At 41.7% G+C, this 21,854-nt stretch overlaps 1 protein-coding gene across 2 annotated transcripts; it reads right to left on the reverse strand.

The window, feature by feature from the left end:
• Nucleotides 1–699: 699 nt before the first annotated feature.
• Nucleotides 700–21,853, reverse strand: p3h1 (prolyl 3-hydroxylase 1). Of its 2 annotated transcripts, XR_266219.4 has the most exons (16): nucleotides 20,172–21,853; nucleotides 17,842–17,994; nucleotides 17,205–17,394; nucleotides 16,916–17,047; nucleotides 8,623–8,762; nucleotides 7,748–7,837; nucleotides 7,589–7,641; nucleotides 7,366–7,493; nucleotides 7,148–7,275; nucleotides 6,913–7,008; nucleotides 5,823–5,973; nucleotides 4,759–4,876; nucleotides 4,571–4,646; nucleotides 2,826–2,966; nucleotides 1,105–1,641; nucleotides 700–952 (listed from the first exon to the last, which is right to left on the reverse strand). XR_266219.4 is itself a non-coding variant. In XM_003446497.5 (15 exons), exons 1-15 carry the CDS (start codon nucleotides 20,634–20,636, stop codon nucleotides 1,570–1,572), a joined length of 2,133 nt encoding a protein of 710 aa, XP_003446545.2. In that variant the 5' UTR covers nucleotides 20,637–21,853; the 3' UTR covers nucleotides 700–1,569. The 2 variants fall into 2 exon arrangements, 1 of the variants encoding a protein (XP_003446545.2); XM_003446497.5 differs by having other exon boundaries at nucleotides 700–1,641.
• Nucleotide 21,854: the final 1 nt, after the last annotated feature.

Below are 21,854 nucleotides of genomic sequence, written 5' to 3' on the forward strand. Positions count from 1 at the left end.
ACCATAAACCAAGAAACAGCAGTAACTTAGGCAGCACTGAGTTGCATGGTGTGTGTAGAGATGCAGCTTCGTGAGGTGGTTTACCTCAGTTTGAATTATGCTTTAATAACTGTCTTAAATGACTGAACTGAAGTTGCATGTAGGATAATTCAGTACTTGACATGGATATTGGAGCTGATTGGCTAATGGCCGATAATAACACTGCTTTCATTTAGCACAAAAGTGAACCACAATAAGGTTTAACTATATTGCCTTGATCCATTTGATAAGGATCCTACATGGAGTTTTCTTGACTGAAGATGTCCCGATCCCTTCTCTCTGTTCCCTCTCTTGGACGTTTAAGCTTCACTATCCAGGACAATGCATCGTTCATACACTGCAATATAGTTTTAATGTGTTTTTGCTAAACACAGAATGTTTCTTTGAACACACCTGAACTTGGAAAAGCAATAATATTCAGCATGATTGGAGGAGTTCTTTCAGGTTGCACAGTTTTCCCTGCTGGTTTATAAAGACGCAGCAGAGAAATCTGCTACTTCAAGAGGTGCAAAACAAATCACAGCAGTGATTCTGTGGAACTCTCTTATTCAAAGTGAAACTGCTGCAGCTCAATCAATGCACACTGAGTGAGCGTTAAATTACTCAAGAATGCGTCTGTGCTGCCCTCCAGTGTCTGCCTGGAGTACTGCAACAAGGATATATAGGAAACATCACTTTTTATTTGAGCAGTTGATTTGAAGATTTTTCACACCTATGCCAGGTTTCATATCATGACATCACCATTGAAGTAAAACAGAGAGACACGGGTGTTTAAAGTGAGACGATTCAGAGCTAGGGCCAAATACACATGTTTAGAGAGTAATTGTGGGCACTTGTGAAGATTGTCCATCAATGTATTCCTTTTCTTCTGCTTATCCAATTCAGGGTCACAGGGTGCTGGAGCCTATCGCAGCTGTCACAGGGCAAAAGGAATCACAGAGGGCAGATTGTCAGCAACCACATACTTAGAAAAAAAAAGCGAACAATTTAAGTGACATCCAAAATAATGAATGTATTTAAAGAAAAATAACATTTTGTAACACAGCTTTTTATTTAACCACCCACAGAGAAGATCGTGTAGACAGTAGCTGGCCCCACATGAAAACAGTGGCACGTTTGATCACAATTCATCCTTGTTGCTCTGAGAGTCTGGTGCTGAGGTGGAGTCCTTCTTAACTGCTTTTACTGTTTTTTTTGCGGCTGGTTTTGTTTTCTGTTTATCAACCTGCTTTGCTTTTGTTTTTGCTGTCTGTTTTCCATCTTTTGCAGCAGCAGGTTTAACTTTGCCTGTCATCTTTGCCTTTGTTTGATCTCCAGCTTTAGGCTTTGCTTTAGGTGCAGCTTTGGTTTTAGTGGTTCCTTTACTGGCTGTTTTCGCCTCCCCCACATCCTTCAGCAGGTCAGTCTGTGCATCGCTCGACGTGTTCAGCTTGAGCTTCTGCTCTCCTACTTCTTTTTTTTCTGGCTGCCTCCTGGTCAGCCTGTGCGGGAGCTTCTGGTGGGAGTGGTTGAGACTCGGTTTCCATGGCCTCATTTTTTACTGAACTCTGCATCCACTGGTGTAGAAAACATCTTCAGCAAATCCTGAGCCTGGATTCTTTCCTACGGGACAAAAAAAGAAAATGTTTGGGAGACTGCAGAATGAAACAAGGAACAGGTATGAATCACAAATTTTCTTTGAAGTTGCACTGGCAGTCAGAAAACATAACATCATTATCTAGAGCTGAGTTTCATATTTCTGCACAGCAATAACTGACTGTGTGCACTGTTTTCAACTTAGGCTGTCTTTATAACTTTGTGGAAATCGTCTGATGCACTGAGTAGTTCTTCTTCACTCACCTTTTCTTTTAACTCCCTATGTGTTCATACATCAGTCTACATTTAATCATTAGTTATTATTAATCTCTGGCTCTCTTCCACAGCATGTCTTTGTCCTGTCTTCCTCCCCCTACCCCAACCAGTCAAGGCAGATGGCACTATATAAATAAAATGGAACTGAATTCAAGGTGTTAGAAAAAAGGATAATTTGAACATCCATCCATTCACTTCCGCTTATCCTTTCCAGGGGGCGCTGGAGCCTATCCCAGCTGTCATAGAGCGAGAGGCGGGGTACACCCTGGACAGGTCGCCAGTCTGTCGCAGGGCCAACATACAGGGACAGACAACCATTCACACCTAGTGACAATTTGGATTATCCAATTAACCTATTCCCCCAAACTGCATGTCTTTGGACGGTGGGAGGAAGCCGGAGTACCCGGAGAGAACCCACGCAAACACGGGGAGAACACGCAAACTCCACACAGAAAGACCCCGGCCTGATGGTGGAATTGAACTCAGGACCTTCTTGCTGTGCGGCAACAGTGCTAACCACCGTGCCACCGTGCTGCCAGTGGCTTTAGTGTTGTTTGAAGTGAACTGCTGCTTGGAACTGCCTTAGAAGCTGTAAAGTCGCCAAGCATTTGGTTTTAGCAATATATTTCCCTGTTTTTTTCACAGCACTTTTTGCCTCTATGCATCTTAGAGACGATGTTAGGCCACCATTTCCCAAATGCCGACAAGTCGCAACAACTGGTCAACTATGTGGAGGATTATCTGGAATGTGTGGAGTCGCTGCCCCTGGACATACAAAGAAATGTTTCTCTGCTTCGAGATAATTTGAACAATTCATGCTAAATCCTGACCCATCTTTCTCCAATTTGGAAGAAGTTATTGTTTAAAAGGATTGCACACAGACCCAAACCTAAAGCCTATGCATGCTCACGTCTGGTTACATCAGTTTTCCTTACCTTTTCCTCGTGAGCAGGATCCAAGGTGAACCACAGAGCAACAGCACACCTCTGACCCCGGGTGACAGCTTTGACACCATGGGGGTTTTCTTTCCCTGCTCCAAAACCAACCATGCGACCACACTTTGGATGCACCTCAGCCTTGAGAAGACACACCACGCAACACAGAGATGTGGTTAAAAATGCATTTTTGTTAAATGCACAGCAGCTTTAAAAAGTATTCAGACTCTGTCAGTCAAACCCTGTGGATAAAATTAGCAGTTTGTCCACATGTACACTTCACATAATCTATAACAGGAACCTCATTAAAATTCAAAAACTAAACTCTAACAGTTTAGATCTCTGTGCAGGTGTTCCACAGGGTTTAATTCCTGCCTTTTAGTTGGGCCCCTTAAGGAAAGTCAGACATCTGCCTTGAAGCAACTCCAGTGCTGTCATGACTATTTGAATAGGGTCATTAAAGTGCTGAAAAGTTAACTCTGACCCCATTCTCTGATCTCTGCCCTCTAGAGCAACTTGAGGGTGTCTATAGTTAGAGCAATAGTTAATGTCAGTGTTTTTAAGTGCACATTTAAACCACTTTACATCAAAGTTAAGACTAAATTTGCAAAGGAGGTGCACATCAAATGCTCCTTAAAAGTAAGCAGATTAACTTGAGTTCAAAATGTGCACCCTACATGGTCCAGATGTGTTTATTAATGTGAAAGGCCTTGTAATTGTCTCGTATATGCCATTTTCACAGGTAATTATAGGTCTAAATTAACCCTTGCCTGTCCTATGCATCAGGGATTTTTGTATTTTTAAGTACAACTGTTAATAAAGCTAATGAATCTAATTAGAATCCTATTACCATGTTTACACAAACTATAGAGAAGCCAAAACAACCAGGCAAATCTAAAATAGTGTAGAGGGGGGAAAATAGCAAGATTATGTGCTGAAATTCCGGATTGCTGAATTTTAGACAATTTCATACTTTTACTAAATGTGCGAGACTTTTCATTGTGACTCATGGCCACAGTGAGGTTTTCTTAAAGGACATCTTTTTGTTTTACAGCATTCCTCCTCACTTCAGCCCACTGTCATTTTCCGTAACAGGGAGAGACAATCCCATCACAAGGAATTGTGATAGCTTTAAGATTTAAATGCCGTTGGCAAAATACAGCCGGACTGCCAACTCTATAAAGAGTCCAAGTGGTCCCAAACTTTTAAATTTCACAATAACTGAGACCACCCAAAGCTTTACCCTTTCCAAAGGTCTACAGAGAGTTCCTTGGACTTCATGGCTTGGCTTTGCTCCGGGCATAAAGAGTTATTTGTGGGACTTTTACTCCTTATGGAAACACAGCACAAGCTTACAGTTAAAGCACATTTACAGCCTGGGACAAACACATGTTTGATCCCTATGGATAGTTTCCCCATCTAGGATAGGGTTAGATAGGATAAGGATAAGTAGTAGAGAATGAATGAAACAACTCTGAGTGGGGTGATTTTTTTCATAACTCTTCCATCCATAGCCAGTTATTAAACTCCAGTCAGGGTTTGCTTTACTAGTGTTTTATTCAGCACTAAATTGCAGATATACATACAGTTTATGGATGCTGCTTGCTAACCATTAACTTAACTTAGCATTAATAAATCAAAAAAACAAATAAATAAAAACATCTGGAGGCAGCTAAAATAAAGCAGTCTGAAAGAAAACTTTACACTTTTAAAAAGAAAAGATAAAAAGTCAGATATATATTTACCGTCACTGTTTTGGCATCAAGCTCAGTGAAAATGAACTCTCCTCCTTCAAAGTCCTCATTCAAATAAAGGATGGCACTGCAGGAGTCAGACACCAGGAGGTTAGCCAGGTCCTTGTCATCAGGGTGGGGTGTGCAGACAGAATTTTAAGTGTGTGTGTGTGTGTGTGTGTGTGTGTGTGCAACCAAACCTGTAGTCTCTGTAAGTGTATGCAGGAGGTTCCTTTACACACTCGTTGACCTCAGAAACCAGCACACAGTTGTCGACATGGACAGGGTGACTCATGTCCTTACGGTCCTCCTGCTTCTCTGAACAAACAGCAGCACAGAGAGAACATTTGGACATTTTAGGCCCAAAAACTTTGTAAAGACAATTAGCAGCTAGCTGAGAATTCAACAGCTAAATATGTTTATTTGTGTATTTATTTTCAGGAGGTGGTGGAGACCAAAATGGTACTGAATTTTGTATATTTTACTGTACTAACTTCAGTTATTACAACACAGTTACAATTTTGTTGCAAGCACCGTGAGGCAACTGTTATTGTGATTTGGTGTTACATAAATAAAACTGAATTTTACTTGTGTTCTACGGTTCTTCTCTGCAAAGTTATCTGCACGCCGGGTTGATAGCAAGAAAAAATAAAAATCAAACAAACATGCTTTTTTCTTCCTGCCACTCGTGCTACAGTCTGCTGATTTTATGTCTTCATGCATGCACAATCACCTAAGTAAGGAAAATCCCAAAAAGTTTCTGTTCATCTGGATGCAGCATTTTCAGTGGGAGAAACATTTCATCACTCATCCAAGTGACTTCTTCAGTCCGAGACTTTGAAGTAAAACACTAAATCTCTGTTTGTCTGTCTGCCAGCTCTACGATGAGGAGTTGAGCAACCAAACACATGGCACAGGTACATCTTAGACCCCTGAAGGTTGTTATCTATGTAACACATTATGATGTTACCATGTTGCCTAGCAACCACCAACCAACTGCCATTTACCTGCCTAACCATCGTATGATTTTTATTTCACAACAGCAAGATCTAGTTTATATTGACAAAAATCAAATATTATGAGATATACGATATGTTACAATGGCATCATGTTACTTGGCAACCACCTAACAATGGTCTACAATGACATTTATATAATAGCGCAGGGCAGGATGGGCATGTACTAGCAGATCTAACAGATAAATGTTAGATCTGGGAGTCATGACTACTCCTAGACACAAAATCATTGTGAGTGGTTAGCTTACCATCTATGGCAGAGCGACAGACCAGGTGGGAGTATGTGAAATAGAGTGGAGTGTCCAGACGGAAGTAGGACTCTAAGACCTTCCTCACTTTCTCACTGAGGTCAAAGAACAGACGAGCGCTCTTCAAAGGGACCTTCCCGTCCTGGCCAAGCTGTGAGAGGCAGAAAAACCATGTAAAAGCTGGGACAAGGAGGAAAACAATGTTGAGTCTGTTTTTATATAGAACTATAAATACAAACGTGTTCGCACTGAAGACTATCAGAATGTGAAAAATGTTCCAGGAAAGAGCATCTTCTCTCTAAAGAGAGTATGGCTTAGGTTTGCAAAGCTTCAGGTTCTTTGGACAGACAAGACCAAACTGGAGATGTTTGGCAAGAATTCCCAGCGACATGTTGGAAGAAAACCAAACACTGGACATCAGCACAAGCACATCGTACAAAGTGTCAAGCACGGTGGTGGAGGGGTGATGATTGGTCCATGCTGTGCATAAACGAATGCCTGCAAACCTCAATCAACTGAAGCAATACTATAAAGAAGAGTCGGTCAAAATTCCTCCACAATCATGTGAGATGCTGATAAAGTAATACATCAAACAATTACTTCAAGTTATTGTTGCTAAATATAATTCTACAAGCGACTGAATCAACACAGTTTTTCACAGGACTGCATTATGTCTTGGAAAACTGATATACTGTCAGGCTCTAAGTGATCATTCCTCTCTGTGTAGACAATAACTGACGTGTTGCGTCACACGTGTCGTTTTGGATCCTATGAGGCTGCAACTATTGAACAAACTCAAACAGCTGGAAGCAATAAGCATCAGGTTACATTTACTGGTGAGCCTCTAGATTAACCTGCTGTAAACATCCGCGTTTTATGTAAAACTCGAGCACATAACCTATATGCTGCATGTTCTGTTGTTTTGATGCTGAAATGTGGAAAAAGTCTGCTGTTAGACTAAAAAACGTATTTTCTGTTTTCACATAAAGAACTAGCTTTTATGTTTCCCCTGGCTATGATTAAAGGTAAAAGACTGTGCTTGTGTTGGCATCTCTTATTTTTAATTTTTCTGTTAGTCTGCTTTATAGACCTTGACAGCCTTCAGAACGGTGACTCCCTGGAACATCTCGCTGGGGGAATGCGGGGATGGTCGTCCTCTATAGCCATCGCCTTTTAGAGCAGCTGTCTGTGAAATAAATGCAACATTAAGCAACTCTTATAACAGCCGAGCTGAAAAACATACATACGGGACACGATCAGAATGCAGGTGATGTGAGGAAATCTTTGCTGACACAGAGTGAACTTTATTCCTTGGGGTTACTCACATTGGAGAGACGGTGCAGCTCCCTGCACTCCTCATCTGTGATCACACCATCCAGCAAAACCCGCTGGGAGCCATTCAGCTGCTTGGATGTCATGGTCACCTTGATGTCACTGTATAGCAGAGCCCCATCTACAAGATAAGGTCACAGTTAAAGACGTGAGGATAAAGTCTGGTTGTACAAGACTGACATTTTATACCCCGGTTCTCTGAAACATTCACCTTCCTGTGGCACTATGATCTTGGCCATTTCTGAAGAATCCTTCTTCTTTTCCTCAACCAGATTCTCAATCTCCTTCATCAGGTTTCCTATCTCCTCTGTGATCCTCGCTGCAGTCTCTCTCTCAGCCCTGAGACACAGCAACACACATGCAGATAACAACACTGACTTTAAGTGCACCTTTATACTCGACCTGCACACGTGTGGCGGTGCTCTTAGTCTTACTTCTGTTTCTCTCTCAGTTTCTTAGGCATGACATCTTCAGGGGTCCACGAGTCCTTTAAACAAAAATAACAGAGAATTCAAAGATCACATTTATTTATATTCCAGCACTTCATAAGTAGTGCAGAATGTGGTGAGATGTAAAATGAGTTATTCGCTTACCGGATCTACAAAAGTGATTCCAAAGGCTTCATAACCAAAGTAGAGGAGCTCTTTCTCCAGGAGCGACTGCTGAATGTACCGTTTCACCACCTAGGGATTACAAGTCAGCAGCAGCCTGTAACATAGCCCCTAAAATCATATTCAACTATCACAAAGCCTGCGCTATAAAGACAATCGTTATATCTCTGGTTCCTTAGCTCCAGTTGTTTTCTCCTTTATTTCAGCAGGAACAAATTGGTCTGGGGGCTTCTTTTACAGTGATTCTGACGGACACATGTTAGTGGTGATGTATGCATTCAGAGAGCAAATCTGTGCTGTGCTTATTCAGCTTCTATTTTATTTCCTGTGCTTTTGTGGCATTTTTTGATTTGAGGGTGTTTTCTTAGGTTGCAGTGTGTTTGACCTCATGCAGCTCTGCTCACATGGTGCATACACACCATCAGGCTGTGGATACAGATGTCTGGACAATAGATGCAGGTGTAATAATACACCTGCATCTACCTAAAGTAAACACAGACCACAGGCCAGAAACCTCCACCTGGGAAATAATCACTTAGTCATTAGTAGTGATGGATAAACCTAATAACCCATTTTAAATAGTGTGTTATGTGGACATTTATGGCCCAGGGCAGCTAAAATCTTTTTTAAGAATCAGCAAACAGTTATGTGCTTAGATCACCACCAGAGCCTTTTCTAATGTGCCCCTGAGTACACGTGAGTGCTGATGAAGACCATTTTTCTGCCACCAGACATTGTTCAGGTTCATTTACTGCTGATCGCTAAGGATTAAGATAACACACTGCTAAGAATAACTGCACTCACGGTGAGGTTGAAGTAAAGGTTCAAAGCCTCTGTTAAACACAGTGTAACTGTACCTGTCGGGCTGATATGGCTGCTGCTTTGTCCTCGCCCAGCACGGCAGAGTAATAGTTCAGGTTCTGGTTCATCACCTCATCCTCAGGGTGGAACAACAGGTAGGTCTTAGCACACTCTATGGCCTTCTCGTACTTCTCAGCTAGAAAGAAAAGACAAAAAAACATTATTATTTGTTAAGGGGGAGGGGGGGTTGTGAGCACACTAAGAATCTGATTTCTATTCAAGGTGCATTTTTCCTGACATGGGAAGTATTTTTCTCCAGAAAGTGGCTTGGAATGATGGAATCATGGATGTGAAAAAAAAGGATGTTATTGGATTTTACAGCATTTATCCTCGTTCTTAAACACCAGTGACTATTTCATAACAAACATCCCATACCTACAGGGGACCGTAAAGTTACAGCATGGAAGAATTTTAGCTTAAACTTGTTGTTTAAGCTAAAAATGAAATAAAAAAAAAAAAGAAATAAAATTATGAAGAAAGTGTGAAAAATAAAAAAAAATATGAAAATATTTGCCTCTTTGGCAGGTGGCTAAAACAAAACCTAGTCTTATGCTTAGACTGCTCAGTGGTCACCTGGTGGATGTTGAGTTCAATTAAGTTTTATTTATACAACAACAGTCACCTCAAGGTGCTTTGTATTGTAAGGTAGACCCTACAATAATACATAGAGAGAAAAACCCAACAATCATATGACCCCCTATGAGAAAGGAAAAACTCTCCTTTAACAGGAAGAAACCTGCAGCAGTTCAGAGGTTAAGATCCTAAACTCTTACAGGACAGGGTTATTTTTTCATATTGCTCTTTTAAAGGCTGCCACTAGGGAGAACTAAAATATAATAATACAAAATGCTCAATTAATCGAATTTTAATCTCGATTACGATCTGGGTTTTCAACGATCATTAAAAATGACTGAGCCGATTATTAGCACCTCCCTCGTGCTTTACTCTCGCGCTGTTCCGTGTGGCAAATCGAGCGCACCTCTCTGCGTTTCGAACACGCGTCACAACAATTAAGACCCGAGGGATGTCACTGGCCGTTTATCAATGCCCAAGTACGCGAGTACGTACTCGCGTTCTCGGTGAGTACGTACCCGCCGAGAACGCACGGGAGTACGTACCTGCCGAGAACGCGAGCACGGACCCGTGGGATGTTTCTCAATTCTCAAGTCCGCGAGCGGGGGGGGGGGGGGGGACGATGTGCCGGGAGTCCGCTGTTGAGTTTTGGACGAAATGCATTCTGGGATATTTAGCTGTCCCAAGTCTACACCGATGCATGCTCGATAAAATGGGCGGATCGAGAACACATCCGGGACTTTTTCGCGTTCTCGGCGTGATGCGTACTTCGAATTGGAACAGTACTTGGTCTCCGACTGATGACGTTTCACGAGTACACGAGAACGCAAGTACGCACAAGTACGCATATTGATAAACGCCCACTACCTGATCCGTACCGGAAACCCGATCGGTACCCCGCATGCGCAAATCTTACGTCACTTCCTCTCTTTGCCAACATTGCGACATTCAAAGGAGTTTGCAAAGAAAAGCGTCTGGACTTCTTTAAGTTGCTTGAAGACGTTTCACCTCTCATCCGAGAAGCTTCTTCAGTTCTAAGGTCAAATGGCCGAGAGTCCCAGATTTAAACCCAGTGGGAGTATCCCCCCCAAGGAGGGACAAAGGACCCCCTGGTGATCCTCTAATCACATGCGCCAAGGTGTGAAAGCGGGTGTGGGACCTAATCAGCCAGGGTTTCGGGTGAGCCCATTGTGAAACCTGGCCCCACCTTGTCATGTGAATTCCTGAGGTCAGATGGCCCAGGATGTGAGTGGGCGTTAAGGCGTCTGGGGAGGGAACTCAAAACCGGATTATAGATGGCAGACAGTTGGTGTCGTAAACCACCGCCTCTGTTCAAAGATGGTCGCTCACAGTGGACATAGATGGCCTCTTTCACTCCTCTTTCAAACCATCTGTCCTCTCTGTCCAATATGTGAACACTGGCATCCTCGAAAGAGTGACCTTTATCCTTAAGATGCAGGTGGACTGCTGAGTCTTGTCCTGTGGAGGTGGCTCTTCTATGTTGTGCCATGCGCTTGTGAAGTGGCTGTTTGGTCTCTCCAATGTAGAGGTCTGGGCATTCCTCGCTGCACTGTACAGCATACACCACGTTGTTCAGAAGCGCATGGCACAACATAGAAGAGCCACCTCCACAGGACAAGACTCAGCAGTCCACCTGCATCTTAAGGATAAAGGTCACTCTTTCGAGGATGCCAATGTTCACATATTGGACAGAGAGGACAGATGGTTTGAAAGAGGAGTGAAAGAGGCCATCTATGTCCACTGTGAGCGACCATCTTTGAACAGAGGCGGTGGCTTACGACACCAACTGTCTGCCATCTATAATCCAGTTTTGAGTTCCCTCCCCAGACGCCTTAACGCCCACTCACATCCTGGGCCATCTGACCTCAGGAATTCACATGACAAGGTGGGGCCAGGTTTCACAATGGGCTCACCCGAAACCCTGGCTGATTAGGTCCCACACCCGCTTTCACACCTTGGCGCATGTGATTAGAGGATCACCAGGGGGTCCTTTGTCCCTCCTTGGGGGGGATACTCCCACTGGGTTTAAATCTGGGAATCTCGGCCATTTGACCTTAGAACTGAAGAAGCTTCTCGGATGAGAGGTGAAACGTCTTCAAGCAACTTAAAGAAGTCCAGACGCTTTTCTTTGCAAACTCCTTTGACTACGATGACCTGGATGACTGAGAATCTTCACAGACATTGCGACATTCAATATATTTGAATGATACGGTTAGCGCCCAGTTAGCTCCTAGCATTTCTCAACAGCTCTGCCTACTTTTCGACTGCCCGGGACATTTAAACAATGGATAATCCGTATACAAACAAATTCATGCTTTTCTCCTCAACAGAGAGCGTCCCCCGATTGAACAAAAGCTCCGTAAAATAATAAGAATGGCGCCTAATTACAGACTTAATAATATTGACTTAGCAATGTGTCACGTGAAGATTCATCAGCCAGATTAAGTGTTTACTGACAATTGACAGTGATAGCGGACATCATCATCACTATTCCAACAATCCTCTCCTCACAGACAAGCATAAACACACTTGACTATCGCTAAATCAAATTTAACACGCATTTGAAATGATGCTAATTCAGTTTATAACAGGGTTCATTCGCTCGGTCAGCAGGTGGTGGTATCCTCGTACACTGGGGAGTAAACTGCCATTAAATGAACAGAAGAAGAAGAAAACATCTGCACATGCGCGGTACGGATCGGGTAGACCCGATTTGTACGGTCGGACTGTGCACATGCGCAGTCAGGATCGGGGAGTCCTGATCCGTAACTATCTTTTTATTTTTAGTTTTTCTCTACATTGTACTGAAATGCTTCATTATTGCAAACATTTTAAGATATACTTATTATTCTTAACATCTTAACAGATACTCTGACCCGTAACTATCGTAAAACGCTTCGACCGGAAGTAGACACCTTTCGCGCATGCGGGGTACCGATCGGGTTTCCGGTACAGATCGGGTAGTGACAAGGGAAGCTCGGAAAGCTCGGAAAGCTAAGCAGAAGTTATTTGGAAAGGAGAGGATAATGGCTGCTGAAGAAAGAATGCCGTTGGTTGAAAAAAAGAGAGGTAAAACGACTTCAGTGGTGTGGAAACCAATGTTCCCTCTAAGCTGCGCACGTGCGCAATTGCGCACTGCTGGCACGGTCTTTGAGCGCAGAAAATCTGTGTTGCGCACAAAAAAAATCTAACCTGAATTGAAATTAAAATTAAAACTTTAACAATTCTGTTTTGAAGTGTTAGTCAGTAAGTGACTGGCTGCTCCTGTATGGGATTAGAACGATGCCACCTTATCCTATAGTCCAGCCAATAATGCGATTCATATTGGTATATACGCAGCCAATCAACGTTGTTGACAGGCTATAACAGCGTCCTTATGTGCCGACACCGGTGTTTTAGCTAGCAAAGCGGCGTGGCTGATGTGCAGTGAAGCCACATTAATGACAACGTGTACAACCATTGGAGATGTGAGCAGGACAGACGGAACAATTGACGGAAAAAGTGTGGACTTTATACCAGTTTTTAAATTGTGTTGATAGGCCACGTAAAACGAGAGTTATGATAAAAATATATGCAGTGTTTGGTTTTCTTCCTGAATACTATCGTTGTTTATATTTACTGCGGGAAGAAACGGTAAAAACGGCGTTTTATAAGGAAACCGCTCGAAAGCACTCTCCGCCTGTGAGCAAAAACAAAACCAAAAAACCCCCACCCTTTCCTATTGGTCGAAAAAAGTACCGTGTCGACCAATCAAAAAATGATATGGCAACGTGGCATCTAGTTGTTAAGAAACGGGGGGAAGTTTTAGGAGTGACGGCGGTGTTCGGAGATGTGAGAGATTTGAGACGTTTAGCGCAAATCTTGTGTAGTTAGTGTGTAGTGTAGTCAATAGTTTTGTTGTGTGTGTCAGAACAATGAGGCAACTGCTGAATGTTACAGGTGTTACAGGAGTGATACACATAGCTGGACTGGCCATCGGGCATACCGGGCATTTGCCCGGTGGGCCGATGGTGATTTTTCGTTTTTATGGGCCGATGGGGTTTTTTTTTGGGGGGGGGGTTTCATAACGGTATAAACACTGAAAGGTGGTGGATTGGCCAGATGCTGGGAGATGTGTAAAAATAACTCAGTTGCTTGGTGGTGGCTATTGCGGAGCTTCCACAGATTGAGCAACATTAGCAAGTGGTGGAGGCCAGCAGGTGCAACACGCTGGCAGGTGGATGACGGAAAGGTGAGGCAGGAGGAGGAGAGACCCGAGGCGGCCGCTGGTGTCGGTCCGAGTATCAGGTGAACTGAACTTCAGGTGAGAACTTATGACCTGCAGTCTATCTGGGTCAGATATAAACCAAGTTTAGGTGTAGTTTATTTTCGTTATGCTGACTTTTTACAGTCAGTTACAATAACTCGTACATGTACTAGCTAGCATGACGGAGTTTATATACTGCTGGGCGGGTGCTATGATGTTACCGATGTTGAAATTTATTTTATTCATAAGGTTAGTTAGTTTCCAACCGTCCAGGAAAAAACGGAATCGTCTGGTATTCAGAGTCAATATTTGTGTTGAGCTGAAAAGGAACGCGATTTGTCCCGTACTTCAGCTAGAATGAAAAAGACACAAAGCTGGATTTATTCTGTGTCTTTATGCTGCAGCTGTTTCTTCTTCTCTCATTCTCTCTTCCTCTCTCCCCTGTTGTTATTTCAATCATGAAACTGATCAATGATCAGCTGATCGTCTCTCTTGTTTGTTTATCGCCCACTTTGTGCCAGAAAGAAGAAACCAGCGGATGTCGCGCTAAACAACAGCAGCATGTTTAAGCTTGATCAGCTGTTGTTAGAATTTATTTAATATTAATTTCTAGTATCAGCTGATGTTTGCTGGAGCCACAGCTGTAAAAGCTGCTGGTCATGATATCGGTTTGTATATCTGGTGAGAGGGAAACATGAAGATGAAACCAGGAGATGTCCTTAATGAATCATCAGAGCTGAACAGGTGATGGAGAAACAGGTTTACCTTTTAGGTGACATGAATGAGTTGAAGGGAAGTTATGAACTGTTTCTGAGAGACAAATAACACCAGGATCCTTTTTTATGTTGCTGACAGCTGGTAACTGTGCAGGGGCGGGTCTAGCAAAGTTTTGCCAGGGGGCCAGGCAGGGCATTAACAGGGAAAGGGGGGCACAAAGAAATACTTTTCTTTCTTATTCTCATTTAAAATGTCTATTTTTTAATAAATAATTATCTGAATCTTACAACAAACTTTTTCATCTGATCTAAAATGTATAGAAATCCATTATTGTACATAGTAATTTTTTTTCAGGGTCCCATCATAATTTCTTCAGAAATAAGTACTGTATATGATGCCAGTATTTTCCCAGATTCTGTACCAGTACTGTGTGTAAAATGCCATCAAAAAGTCAATTAAGTTTTATTCTTTCTCACCTGTCTTTCCTTTCACTTTTTAAAGGTTGCCATGTTAGAAAAAATATTTTACCCTGCCATGCTGTTTATTGATGTGGTAAATGAATAGTTCATGAAAATATATCTAAATCTGTCATTTATTATTTTTAATATTCAGTAATGATCATGTCTCACCTCTAGTCCTCTCTGTCTTAATTTCAGGTTTCCACCATGTGTTGTATATAGTTCAGGAGGTTAACTTGACCAAGCAGTCTTTGGGTTTCGGCTAAGTACTGTTTAGAATACCAGAATAGGGAGGATGGTGTAGTTTATTAGATTGATACATATATACCAACAGGACAGTGTACATCACTGTGACAACAGAGTTTGTTTTCATTCAAAAGCTTTATGGTTTTTCCTATAATACCTGGTGGGCCGGTCTCTAGTCAAAATGCCCAGGCCGATTTTTTGTCCCAGTCCAGCCCTGGTGATACATCTCCTGTTGTCAGGCCTGCAGGTATCAGGCTGTTGTTCTCCTTTATCTCATAGTGGACAGAAATTATTTTTTGGAGTGGCACAAATAATTTGTGTGGCATCAGATTTGATGCAGAACAGCTGATTGTTCTGTAAATAGTTTGAAATGTTTATTTAAAAAAACGCCTTGGGTGCATTTTTAGGTAAACAGCTGCAAAACACTTTGTTGTTTGCATAACTCAGTTACTTTTTTGAAGAAATAACTATATAATTAATTGCCCAACATTGGTCATTATATACTGTATTTTGCAGACAGAGAGTTATAGGATTCTCCCAGACCACAGACTCAGACTCATAATACAAGTCAGAGCTTTATGAAAAAAAAGAAAAGAAAGAAAGTTGTGTTTTCAAAATTGGAGTTCAAGTTATTTTTACTTCCAATAGTGTTAACATACTACACAGGTCATGAACAAGATTTTTTAAATTTTCATTGGAAGTGAGCTAAAGCAGTTAATTAAAAGTAGTCTAACATAAATGTAAATGCTGTAATTTGATTATTTTAATAAACCACGTAACTTGGATGGATTAGATGCTGGCGTGACCACAGTGCACACGTCTGATGTCGCTCACAGTGGTCCAAGGCAGCGGTCCCCAACCCTTTTTGTGCCACGGACCGGTTTATGCCCGACAATATTTTCACGGACCGGCAATAAGGTGTCGCGGATAAATACAACAAAATAAAACCAGTGCCGGTACCGAAAAAAAGAAGATTTATTCATAACACACGTGAAAAGACCCAGGAAAACCGAGTTAACGATAAAAACGATAACAAAATAATGCTGAAAACCGATAAAAACCCTGAAAACCATACATTTCACACCTGAGCCTCAACTCTCGCGGCCCGGTACCAAACGACTCACGGACTGGTACCGGTCCGAGGCCTGGGGGTTGGGGACTGCTGGTCCAAGGGATCGCTCAGGGAGTTTGTGTGTTCGCTCAGACACATGAAATATTTGAGGGAACATTGGTGGAAACATTATGGGTTCGCGGAGTCAGACGTGGATCAAATATTGTGCAGTATTTTGAAGTTCACTAAACATAGATGTTTACATTTTTCATTTATTTTTTATATTGCAAACATTTGTACTGTAATCAGTATTTGCACACTATTTTATATTATTTTTTGACAATCTTTAAAGCCATTATTCAATACATTGTTATTGTTAAATAAACATCGTCAAATAATCGAGATCTCAATTTCAGTGAAAATAATCGTGATTATCATTTTTGCCATAATCGAGCAGCCCTACATAAAACACTGCAATTCTTTTGGTTAATTAATTAATAACAGTTTTAAAAAATGTGGCATGACCAAAATTATTGCAATTAATTGCAGTGAGTTGGGCTCTTCAAAGCAAGTTTGGTGCATAAAGACAATGATAAAACAGCAATCAGTCTACTGTCAATTTGCAAATGTTGACAATTATGTACGATAATTTTTTAATCTGTGATCAACTGTGACAAATGGGCAAAAACTGCAAATCAACTGACAACTAAATACAAAGAAATTCACATGAATTACTTCCATTCAGAGTCCAGCAATGAATGCTGATCTATTATCATATAATATTTGGCTTATTTAAGAGGTAATCTCGTTCATGTTAGGTGCACGTCTGTGTTTTTGCTATTAAAGTCGTCAGGTAGGTGATCCATGTATATGAGGCCATAGCTGTTCATTTCTGTGTTTAGACTTCTTTTCCACATTGTTGCTAAGGACAATGGATACAGGCACACCTGACTTATAGAAAGCACTGTGAAACTCACTGTTGTAGTAGGAGAACTGCAGGTAGTTGAAGTGCGAAGGCAGGAAGTCCTCAAAGGGCTTGTCTCTGCCAGCAGTTAGGGCCAGCTCCACAGCACAGTGCTGCTTACAGCTCAGCACCTGCAGGTAGTGGTCTGAGGGACACAGACACATTTATACGAGTATTTATTGAACATGCAGCCTATTTTTCATATTTGCCATGCAAATGTCTCCCTTGCATGCAGCTTCACATCAAATTCTCAGCTCTATTAGAATCTTTAGTGCTCACAAGCAAAGGATATGCTGCCTCACCACTCATACTCTGGAACAGGTCTGCACTGTACTCCATGTAGTTGTATCCATCATAGTTGTAGGCTCCCTCACATAGAACTCTGCACTCCTTATCAGCTATGAAGTACTCATCTACGGCCGATTCAAAGTGTTCAGCCGCTAGGATGAAGGAGTCGTCGCTGTAGTAGCTCTTTCCCAGCAGAAACTGGGCCTGAAGAGAGAGGGCACATCACAGCTACTGCAACAGTCAAGTTCATCTGTTCAAGGTCAGTCGGGCAGACAAAGGAGTTTAATCTTTCTGCTTGAATCATCATTAGAGACTGCATCATGTAGCAAACATGTAAAGAAAAATGCCCTCCTTTCTTCTCTTCTGTTTTCCCTTCCCCTCCATCTTATCATGATAGATTGCCTTCTCTCCCTGAGCCTGGTCCTGCTGGAAGTCACTTCCTGTTAAAAGAGAGTTCTTCCTTCTCGCTGTCACCAAGTGCTAGTTCACAGGGGATTATCTGATTGTTGCTTAATTTGACTTAACTGACCAAACTAATGAAATGTCAATAAAAATAAACTGTAGATAAACTGTAGACAATCAGCATGCCTCCAGAGGATGAGGCTACAAGAACATAACAGCATTAGCATCAAAGATGGAGTTTGCTTTCACCATATGTGGCCTGGCCTCCAGATCTTTGAAGTCGTCCTCCTGTACTCCTGCCATCATCCTATAGTAGTCCAGATTCTGTCTCATCTCCATGTGATCTGGGTTGGTCAGGAAAAACGTGTTTGCGGCTGCCACTGCTTTTGGCAGCTTATTGATCTGAAAGGAAGAAAAACACACATACACAAGCTTATTTTCTATCCTATTTAATTCAACTAGAAAACTCATGCAAGCTAACTTGGTAGCAAAATATCTCATGTAGGCACAGATACATTAACAGTTAGTTAATGTATTAGTGGAATACATTTAATCTACTCTGATTTCCCCTTTGTTTTGGTGCACTAAGCCCAGTAGTTGCTCTTTACTTTCCAAATGTTAGCTAGTTAGCTAACTATATACACCAGCCAATATTGTTACTGACATACTCATATTGAGACGTCAGTAATGTACACAGGCTATTATTTTAACTAATTATGTTACATGTTACATATTTATGTTTAATTGTTCTTATTGTATGTTTTTGTACAGGTACATCAGACTGCGTCTGTCAACTTTCACTCACTTTTATTTTGGGGGTAATTAATCTGATATAAATGATTTTGATGCAATATCATTTTAAATGTACACATTTTTTTGGCATGGTAACCCATAAGGGCCAAACTGTTATCTTTACATTTTCTGGGGTGGATTTCAGTTTACTCTTTACTATCTGAAACGCTAACGTTTAGGCAGCTTAGTAGGTAGAACGACTTAAAACATCCTTTGGCAAGACTGAAGCCCAAGTTTCCCCTGATGCATCCATCACAGTGTAACTTTGATCATGGTAGGTTAAAAGTATTTAGGCATAGGAAAAATATCCTTGTATGAACAGAGACTGAGACTTTTAGTAGGAAAGGGCTTTGATTGCTGAGAGTAGTAAAGGACTATAGTACCAGTCTATTTCTCAGATTTTAAAATATTTCAAAAGTTCAGAATACATATTACAATGAAATCACAAGTAAGTGACTCGTAGTAATGTAAGGCCACACTGAACCGTCCAAGTTGCAATTGCGTGGATTTAGTGGGTCACAAAATAGTCTAACAACCTAACAACATCCTAAAAACAACCTAACTTGAAAACAGTAAGCCATTTTTTCTGGTTTTCCTGCAGTGGTACATCACACTCATAGGTAAGCAAAATACAGCACTGTGCAATAGTCCTGAGCTATCCCTCATTTCTTTATGAGGCTTTTTTGAAGTGGTTTTGAGCAATAGTTCTCCAGACGTTCTGAGGGTCTTTCCAAGGTTTTCTTTAGACATTGGCTGCTTTTTCACACATTTTCACTCTCATAAACACAACATTTATTCCTACCAAAAAATGGCAACAATAACACACTTTGACAGATATACAAATAGGATTTTGCACCAACAAGGTTATTCCCAAAAAGATGAAAACCTAGTAGGTACCGTTTTTAGGGTACCCTCAAAAAACTGATGAATGTTCCTCAAGAGACCCGGAGAACTATTCCTGAAAACTACTTAAAGATATGATTTTGATTTTTTTTTTTAACTCCCCAAGAGAGTTCAGGCTCTGTGGTAGAATAAAGATGGTCATTCTAAATAATGATTTTTAAAAATATACACAAACTCTGTTTTTACATTATATACCGCTTTTCCTTATATGTTTGCACAGCTCAGTGAATCACTGCACCTACTTCTTCCTTGCAGAATATGAAGAAATGAGTCGTGGCTCGAGACTTTTGCACAGTACTGTATAGTTATGACAGCTCTATGACATTTTGATAAAAACTAACTTTAACATTTTCTTCAGCCTGTGCTTTTAGGGGCCAACTTCCTGTTTGACGTTTGTGCCGCACACCTCTGCCATGTCACACACAGTTTCATAGAAAGTATTTTCATCAGAGCAGAAAATAAATCCTTATTTTCACACTAACCTGTTCATCTTTACGATATTTTTCCAAGTTGCAAAAATATCTTGAATTTAAGTCTACAAAAAATTTAATAAAATAAATATTTGTTAACCCCTACTTATTTCACAGCGTCTGTGGTTTGCCAGCAGGAACTTTTGAAAATAACATTTTAGGCCTTTAAAGCGCTCAATTTCACGTCCTAACGCCACACTCTGCAGAAGCTGACGCCACCTTAAGACGTGGCATGGTTGTCTTGGTTTTGGGGGGTTGGGGCAAAACAGTAATGTGCTCCACATCAGCTCTAACTTACAGGCTAAAAAAGAATCAGTGCTAAAGTTTTTACTGTTCTAGCTCGCCTAGAGCAAAGCGAGGGTGTGTGTGCAGTGAGAGACAGGCCACACTGTAGCTGCCAGCATCGTCTTCTACCTTAAAATACGCCACTTGTAGGTAATTATATGGGCTCCTCTTCTTGAACTCCAGCTCTATTTCTTCGCTGACGAGATGCAAACTTGGTGCGCCGACTTTCTCAGTTTCGCAGGAGTTCACACAGTCGGCCCGCTTCAGGATTTTCTGGAAGAAGCCCAGGTCCTCCACAGAGCCGGTTCCCGGTATGGGAACTCCCAACCCGGCCACAGGCTCGCCGAAAGCGGTCTGGTTGGCGCAGCTCTGGCGGCACTGAGCTTTAACTTTGCGCAAAGTGGCTTTGTTTTTGAGAGCCTTCTCCATGTTCAGAATCACCGATAACCAGTCCCCCTTATAGTAAGCTTCCACCGCCGTGTCGAAGAGGAAATCATAAGGCTCCAAAACAAAGTGGCTGCTCACTTCAGTGTCCGATGTGCACGCAGGCACCACGACAAGACAGAGGAATGTGAGTGCATAACGGAGCTCCATGGTGGCAAAGTGTCAGGGCTCTGCAGCGGGACCTGAGCCTGGACCTGTGGCCGACGACGAGCCGGTACGCAGAGAGAGGTGTTACTACGCCTTTCTCCACCAGGAGCTTGACTGGAGGTGGGATTTGAGCGGCTGAGCCCCTCGGCAACACCCCCCACCCTTCGTCCTCCTTATGCATATGCGTACGCATCGGCCGCTATACATGATTCCATATAGTGCGAGCTTGATTTAGTGCTTCAGAGCAAAATATTTTCACTAATTGGATAAACACAAAATGACACAGATTTCCGAAAAGGTCTGGTTAAAATGTATGAAAGTTTATTGACAAAAGTCCGAGAAAAGGCAACTAACCAATGAAAACTGCACTTTTAACTGTTTGCTTTTTTCCCCTGATGGATCTGTTTGGAATTGTCCTCATTCACACTTTCACAGGCTCCCAAATACAGTGTGTAGGAACACAGCAGTGAGGTTCTGGCGAGGCAAGGAGAAGACACGGCACCCAAAGAAACCTGAAGTCTGTGGAAAAACTCTAAAAATGTATTATAGGCCACTGATAGAGCCCATCAATGGCCTAAAAATGTACTTTTTAAAAGTTTTCAACGTGTCTGACTGAAGCCGTTAATGAAGTCGTACTGCTGTGATGCTGGATGTTGGCAGAGAATTCGCAAACAGCATGATAGGCAGTACATCTGAAATGTGTTACAGTATATTGTAAAGCTTAACATTCTTCTATTTAATCAAGATCGCTGTTCCACCGTTTTAAGCTGGTCAAAGAATATCATCGAATCGTGCAGACGATGTGTAATTTTATTTTTGTTGTATTTATTTATAACGTTGCGCAAATAGTAAAATAACAAAGAGAAATAGAGGATTTTAATTTTGTCACAATAGAAAAAAATCACGTTTGCGTGCTCATTGCTCCGTGTTGACTTACCAAAAAAATTAACCTAAGCACGCAATGGATTATGGGGGACGTAGTATGCGCGAGGAAGATAGAGCGAAAACAAAACGGAAGCTGTGCTCCACTTTTCACTGTCGTGGAGTCAGACTACACTTAAAATCTCCTAGCTAAAGCTCACATTAAAGCTGAGACTTTCACTAAAAGATGTATTTTTATTATGTGTACTATTATACAACTTCGTATATTTCTTAACAGCGACATATCTTCACGTTTAAATGCTGTCTCGTGTCGACCTGCTATGTGAGAGCCTGAAAGAA

Source organism: Oreochromis niloticus, linkage group LG5 (assembly GCF_001858045.2).
Source record: "Oreochromis niloticus isolate F11D_XX linkage group LG5, O_niloticus_UMD_NMBU, whole genome shotgun sequence".
In the NCBI taxonomy this organism is placed as follows: Eukaryota; Metazoa; Chordata; class Actinopteri; order Cichliformes; family Cichlidae; genus Oreochromis; species Oreochromis niloticus.